The sequence below is a fragment of the Triticum dicoccoides genome, chromosome 1B, assembly GCF_002162155.2.
Source record: "Triticum dicoccoides isolate Atlit2015 ecotype Zavitan chromosome 1B, WEW_v2.0, whole genome shotgun sequence".
Classification (NCBI taxonomy): domain Eukaryota; kingdom Viridiplantae; phylum Streptophyta; class Magnoliopsida; order Poales; family Poaceae; genus Triticum; species Triticum dicoccoides.
The window spans coordinates 528,441,365-528,449,194 of NC_041381.1; the positions used below are offsets into that span (position 1 = coordinate 528,441,365).

The window sequence follows — 7,830 nt, forward strand, 5'->3', positions numbered from 1 at the left end:
GCAGAGCGGTGCGGGGCCCCACGAGACGCGGGTGCGACCGGCGCAATTTTGAGCCGGTGCGCCGGCTGTAAACACTTACCTATTACTAATCCCACGTTTCTGACGGACTGTCTTTCTCTTGCTTCTGCTGCTGCCTCAAGAAATATTTCAGATTCTGCTGCTCATTGGAACATTAGGAAAGAGTTGGCTACTTTTTTCAAAGTTACGTCTAATTTAGCTGCTCAAGTGTTTCATGTTTTCAGGGAAATCAATGGTGTCGCTCATAATCTGGCTCAGCAGGTTTTCCGATCTGTCGGAGAGACGCAAGTTGCTTGTTTTGCTCATGCTCACTCAAATTCTCCATGTCCAGTGATGGCCCTTCTTTCAAACTTTCAACTTGCAGGTATTCAACTGCACACGGTGCATTGCTTCTAAGGCAGGTCAAGCATCTCTGGCACAAAATGTTGTTGGCAGTTTTCTTGCCCAATAATTCATTCATTGGGCTGCTTGTTCGGAGGAGATCAGGGTTTTCTTTGTTTTCTTTTTCTCAGATGTTTTCTCCTCTAGTTCTGATCATGTTGCTCACGGCATAGTGCTTCTGGCCACTTTGCCCTACTAGGATCCTTTCTTCAGCTCCCCCTCATAGTTTCTGCATCTTTTTCTTTCCATCTTTGGCAGATCTATGTAGCACACTTTGTTCAATCTCTTTGAGCTGAATGAAATATGTGGCACCTTTTGGTGCCTTTGCTTGTTCAAAAAAAAAAAATCCGGTTTGTGTCTCTGTAACAGAGTTCTGACTTAAATTTGGATTTCCCAGTATCTGCATCTGCATATGTTATTCAGAACTTGCAACTCGTATGTCAACATGTCAACAATGGACTGTTATATCTGCTTCTTTTTTCACAATGACTTTGGATTGACTGATGAATAAAAACATAAAAATTACAGAGGAGAACAAAGCTATTCTGGACTCAAATCACTCATGCAAATACATGCCAACAGCAGCCAAGCTCGAGCTCATTCGACTGCTGATTATCACTACCACGTTATTCCGTTGCCATGGCAGCCTCCTCCGACATACGAAAGTAAGCTGCCTGCCCTCCCTCCGCAACTGCTCAGACTAGATTTCTCCATCCCAGATCTCTTCTTCGGACTTGAACACGCCTTCCGGGTGCGTCCAGAATTTCCCGCGGATCAGCCTCGTTTGTTCGATTTCAGAGAAGCCGGCGAACAGGTCGCTCGGAATGGACCAGTCGAAGACGTCGAAGTTGGCCCTGATCCTCTCCTCGTGGGTGCTCTTGGGGAGCACGCTGTGCCCCGCCTGGATCCCCCACCGCAGCGCCACCTGCGCCGGCGTCTTCCCCAGCTTCTCCGCCGTCGACACCACCACCGGGTGCTCCAGCACGCTGTATGATTTGAACGTCCCCGGCGAGCCCAGCGGCGAGTAGGCCTGCATATGCATGAACAGTTGAACACACTGGGAAAGCTACAGTAACAATGGCGTGTTTCTATACGAGAGACATAACGTACGGAGAAGTGTATCCCTTTGGACGCGCAGAGGTCCCGGAGCTTGGCCTGCTGCCAGACGGGGTGGCACTCCACCTGGTTGGCCGCCGGCGGCACTCGCGCCACGGCGAGCAGCTCCTCCAGCTTCTTGCACGAGAAGTTGCTGACGCCGATGGCACGGGCCTTGCCGGAGTCGTAGAGGCCCTCCATCGCCGCCCACGTCGCCGTTATGTCGGCCGGGATGACGTTCTCCGGGCTGAAGCCGGCGCCCTTCTTCATCCGGATCGGCCAGTGCACCTGACGAACGAAAAATGCATCTCAGGAACCAAGATACCGGGTGGAAGAAACGGCAGCAATGCAGTCGGTCAGATGGCGCGCGGGCTCACGAGGTAAAGATCCACGTAGTCGGTTTGCAGGTCCTGGAGCGTGCCGTCCAGCGCCACCGGGACGTCCTCCGCCGCGTGGTTAGTGCACCTGACAGAAGTTCAGATTAAAAATTTCGCTCGTTAACTTCTCAGAAAGTTTGCACTGCTGCAGTGTATGAGTAGACAATGTTCAGATGGAAGAATGGGAAAACAAACACTGCAAGGCTCACCATAGCTTGGAGGTGATGAAGAGATCTTGCCGGCTGGTTATGCCCTCGTCGAACACCTTCTTGAGAGCGAACCCGATCTGCAGAAGCGTAGTGGTTGTCTATTTGTCCTGCCTTTTGATGCAAACATCGTTAATTTGAGAGAGGGACGATCTGATTACCTCTTTCTCGTTGCCGTAGACCTGAGCGCAGTCGATGTGCCGGTAACCAGCCTGCATTATTACGCAGAGTAAGATTCAGACAGCGCGAAGGACCATCGGATGCCAAATTCACACGCATGTTCCACGTGATTCGAGCTCGGTGTCAATTGGTTTGCAGCGACGAGGTACGCACGCACCTTGACGGCGGCGTAGACGGCGTCGCCGACGACGCCGGGCTCGGACTGCCAGGTGCCGAGCCCGACCGACGGGATCTTGGCGCCGGTGCTGAGGACGAAGTGGCTGGCCATGCCTTACCGCTCGTAGCTAGCGTGCGCAGTGTGTTTGCACTTGCAAGTGGAAATCGAGTGGAAGCTGCGCGCGGAGACGAGGGAAGGCGACCGAGTGCTCGATCGCACTTGCACGGGCCAACTTGTATAGGCACTGCGGGCCGGCCGGCAATGAAGTTTGCGTCGCTATTACCGGTGAGGCAGTGATGTCGATGCGGCAGCGACCGTGCAATTGCACGTGCCAGTGGGGCTGGGCTGGAGGACACAGACACGCCAAACGTGGTGCTGTCGTGTCTTTCTTTACCTTCTGACGGCTCCGAGCACGAGACTACGCCGACACCCCCCAACGATTTGCTCGTGGCGGAAAGCAATGCCTCCAAGAGCAACTGCAGCCGGAGTCAAATCCGTCCCCTATACACGGTCCGTGGACAGCGTCGGATCGGATGGCCACTTATTTGGCTTGTCGCACAGCCACACATTTCAGATGTGGATCGTCAAATCCATGTAAGTTATGTACTACTCGCTCCGTTCCAAAATAAGTCTCAAAATAAGTGTCTCAACTTTATACTAGCTCTAGTATAAATTTGTACTAAGCTCAAGACATTTATTTTGGGACGGGAGAGAGTACATCGATCATACGACATAAATTCAGCACAATTCAAAGGTTCCCAAACAAATACTCCCTCCGTTTCAAAATAGATGACTCAACTTTGTACTAACTTTAGTACAAAGTTAATACAAAGTTGGTTCATCTATTTTGGAACGGAGGGAGTATAACAAAGCAAAACAAATCGTAGCTCAACAATCTGGACATGCCAAAATGAAATCAAAATTCGAGCATGAGGGATCACTTGTTAGCCGTCGGACGCCATCCATGCCGCCTGCTCCACGACCATCCTTGCCTCCTGCTCCGCGTGCATCCTCGTCCACGGCTGCCATAGCCGCCCTCGCCGCCTCATACTCCTTACGTCGTTGAACTTCCTCTTCATCCCCACAAGCCAATTATTTGCATGCTTGTCCAAGAGGCTTTCGTCCGTCCACATTATCTTGGCATCCTCCATGTCTCGTGCGATTTGCAATCTCCCATTCTCAAGCTCAATCTCACCAAATGTATTAGCCTTCTCGAGCTCCCATTTGATCGTCCCTTCTTTCTTATCCAGTTCGATCTTCTCCCTCTCAATTTGCAGCTTTTTGTTCGCTCTCTCCCGGTCCCGATCCATCCTCTTCTTTTGCGCATCCAACATGAGCGTGTACCTCTCCTCTTTCGGGTTCTCCCTAATAGAAAAAAATGTGCGTCCATGTGGAGGACACCTTTGTAGCTGCAGTATCACGGGTGGCCACTGCCTACTCCCACTTATTTCCCATTACTTGTCGGTTACCCTTTGGCACAGTTGCTCTTCCATTCTCCCCTCCAACATCTTCCTCTTCTTCGTCTAACCCAATTGACAGGTGGGAGCTTGAGCCATCATTCCTCTTCTTGTCAACCTTGAGATCGGCCACAAGTTGTGCCCACTTTGGTTTGCCATTCAATATCACCCAACAATGGCTAAAACCAAATGACTTCTCTGTTTCTTGATACATAGCGGTCACCACCACCTAGCAAACAAAATTTGTATGACAATGAGAATGCAACAAAAAACATGCATATGAAAAATGATGACAAGATGCAGCAATTAAGCTTACATGAGTTGTCACTCCATCCCACTTTTAGAGCGGCCAAGCACTTGTGAATAGTAGCCGACGTACTTGTTCACTTCCCCTTGAATGATTCCCCTTGATGTTGGAGAGATGTCACATTGCGGTTGGTGACGATAGGATGCGGCTCCACACATTGCTTTTGTCATAGTGCTTCCAAATCTTCTCCCAATACTTATTCCCCTTTTGCTCTATGCCGCATGGGATCCATTGTTCTGTCCAACCAAGATTTAACCAAAAAAATATCCTCAAAAGTTGAGAATGTCAGACCTCTTGCCTTTGACATCTCTGGCTTCTTTTTCTTGCTCGGATTATGATTTGATGTAGCCCCAACTTCAAATGAAGGGCAAGTTGGATCCCCCAACTCGTAGTCCATTTGAGTCAGTTCATAATTGATCATGTCCGACATGATAAACTCCTAAAATTATCATGGTTCAAAGCATTGATCATGTCTGAAATGAACTATCAGTTTACGCAAAACATTGATCATGGCATATGCAAAGTTGATCCAAGAGGAGCAAAAAGAACATATTGAGTCTTGTTGTGTCATTCCGTCAAACAGGTCGTGGGTAGCACAGGCGCCGCCGGTGCCCATGCTTGTCCGCGCTCGAACGAGCTGCGACAAGTGACAAACATCCATCGGTGGCATCTATGTTAGTAGAAAGCTCTACGGAATACCCCAATCGACCGTTGGATCGTCCTCTATCCCAACCTGGTCCGACGGCGAGATCCTTGGCGGCTGGATGGAACGGGTGCGGGGGGATAGCTACTCCTCGAGGTCCGCATCTGCTCCATGCGATGTGATACGTCTCCAGCTTATCTATATTTTTTGTTTGTTTCATGTTATTATATTATGAATCTTGGATTTTTTATATGCAATTTTATATTATTTACCTATTAACTCAGTGCCTAGTGCAAGTTGTTGTTTTCTGCTTGTTTTTGGTTTTCAAGGAAATTTGTACCGAACAGAGTCCAAACGCTATGAAACTTTTTGATGGTTTTTTCTGGACAAAAGAGACCCTAGAAGTTTGGGGAGGAGACAAGACGCGAAGCAAGGAGATGGTAAGGCAACAGGGCGTGCCCTAATGCCTTGTGGGCCCCACATGGCTCCATCTCACCTAATTCCACTTCTATAAATTCTCGAATATTGGGAAACCCCATAGAGCCACCCGAAACAATTTTTTTGCCGCCGCAAGCTTCTGTTCTTCCATGATCCCATCTGGAGGCCTTTTCCGGTACTCTGCCAAAGGGGAATCGATCATGAAGGGCTTCCACATCAACCTTGTTGCCCTTCCGATGATGTGTGAGTAGTTCACCACAGACCTACGATTCCATAGCTAGTAGGTAGATGGCTTATTCTCTCTCTTTGATCTTCAATACAATGTTCTCTTCAGAGATCAGTTTGATGTAATCTTCTTTTGCGGTGTGTTTGTTGGGATCCGATGAATTGTGGGTTTATGATCAGAATATTCATTGAAAGTAATTGAGTCTTTTCTGAACGTTGTTATGCATGATTGTTATAGCTTTGTATTTCTCTCCGATCTATCCGTTTGGTTTGGAAAACAAGATTGATTGATCTTCAGTGGGAGATGTGCTTTGTGTAGTGGGTTCAATCTTGTGGTATCCTCACCCAATGACAGCAGGGGTAGCAAGGCACGTATTATATTGTTGCTATTAAGGGTAAAACGATGGGGTTTAATCATATTGCTTGGTTTTATTCTGTCTACATCATGGCATCTTGCTTAAAGCATTTTGTTTGTTATGAACTTAATACCATAGATGCAGGCAAGAATTGGTCAATTGGTGGAGCAATAGTAGAAGATGCAAAACCATTTTGGTCTACTTGTCATGGAGGTGATGGCTATATACATGATCATTGGCATGAATGTCATCATAACTATGCGCTTTTCTATCAATTTTCCAATAGTAATTTGTTTACCCACCGTATGCTATGTTTTGACAGAGAAGCCTATAGTGAAAACTACGTCCCCCGGGTCTACTTTTATCATATTACTAAAACCAAAAATATCTTGATGCAATTTTACTCTTTTTATTTTACTGTTCAATTTATATATCTATTGTCGTGGGAACGGATCTGACAGTGGAGGTTAGGGGTACGTAGGGGAGGGCAGAGCCTAGCTACGGCAAAGTTGTACACTCGGATTTACGAGTTCAGGCCCCTCTCAGAAGAGGTAATTAAAGACCCTATGTCTCCGTGCTGCGGGAGCTTTGTTGTATAGAGTGTTGAGTTACAGGGGGTGCGGACCTTGTGCATGAGCAGAAGGGAGGATTATATAGAGTCCCTTGGCCCCTCTTGAATGCCCTATTACCCAAGGGTTCGATGGGGAAATAAAGGTGCATATGTTACTAGTAACGCCTACACTTAATAATCTTTATAGTGACGAACTGATCGCCCGACCGTTGTTATCCCAGGGTGACTCTAAGTCTTCTACTTCGAGTGAATTAGAGTGGTCGAGTGACGGAGAGCCTTCCGAGTGGATCCTTTGTTTGAGTGTCTTGTATGCTGTGGCTATTCTAGTCGGTGTATCCTTTCCAACTTTGTAGGTCTTGGACTCTTGTATACAGTGTCCTTGGGTAGGGTGTGTAGGCCAGGCCTAGGACCCTACCCTAGGTACATGTCATCGTCATTAGCTCCCGAATGGAACGGGGTTCGAGTGAGAAAGGATTAGAGTGAGTTTTGACTAGACTCAATGCGTCGGAGACATTTTTAGAGGTCTGCAAGTACGTGAGCTGCTAAATCCCTTATCAACCGCCTCCATCGATTCTGGCTTGTTATGTGTCCGAGTGAAACAATTTGCACGTCGTGGAGCGTCGGGTCCGGGCCGAATGAACGTGAGTATCTTTGGTGATCGATTGTTCTGCTAGGTCCCAGATTTCGCGGGATTCGAAAATTTAGAGAAGCGCGCTGACCGGCTGCGGCGCGTTAAGTGGGGTAAGTGGGGAGTGACTCCTGGATTTTCGCTCCCCCTTTATCTCCATGTATCATGTTGGCACCGGTTGTGGGATGTGCTGAGATCTTGCTGGCCCACGGGCCAGTGACTCGGGTGCACAGGTATAAAGAGCGACATGGCTGAGGGGTGAAGCAGTGCTCTCCCCTTTTCCCCTTTCCACCTTGCCTCTTCGCCTCTTCTGCCCCTGAGCTGCACTGCCCCGCTCGGCTCCGATGACCACCACATAGATGGCGAAGGTCAAGATGGCGAAGCTAGAGCGCGCCAAGAAGATGGCCAAGGGGAAGAAGGCGTCCAGCTCCCGTGCCATGCAGCCGCTGTTGGGGAACGTAGCAGAAATTCAAAATTTTCCTACGAGTCACCAAGATCTATCTATCGAGAGACTAGCAATAAGAGAGAGGAGTGCATGTACATACCCTTGTAGATCGCTAAGCGGAAGCGTTCAAGAGAACGGGGTTGAGGGAGTCATACTCGTCGTGATCCAAATCACCGAAGATCCTAGTGCCGAACGGACGGCACCTCCGCGTTCAACACACGGCAGCCCGGTGACGTCTCCCGTGCCTTGATCCAGCAAGGGGAGAGGAGAAGTTGAGGGAAAAACTCCGATAGCACGACGGCATGGTGGTGATGGAGCTTGTGGTTCTCCGGCAGGGCTTCGCCAA

The 7,830-nt window shown here is 48.7% G+C and overlaps 1 protein-coding gene across 1 annotated transcript; it reads right to left on the minus strand.

Annotated features, from left to right (window-relative positions):
• Nucleotides 1-837: 837 nt before the first annotated feature.
• LOC119347102 (aldo-keto reductase family 4 member C10-like) lies at nucleotides 838-2,638 on the minus strand. Its single transcript, XM_037616064.1, has 6 exons — nucleotides 2,415-2,638; nucleotides 2,239-2,289; nucleotides 2,081-2,157; nucleotides 1,872-1,959; nucleotides 1,510-1,782; nucleotides 838-1,429 (listed from the first exon to the last, which is right to left on the minus strand). Exons 1-6 carry the CDS (start codon nucleotides 2,523-2,525, stop codon nucleotides 1,100-1,102), a joined length of 930 nt encoding a protein of 309 aa, XP_037471961.1. The 5' UTR covers nucleotides 2,526-2,638; the 3' UTR covers nucleotides 838-1,099.
• Nucleotides 2,639-7,830: the final 5,192 nt, after the last annotated feature.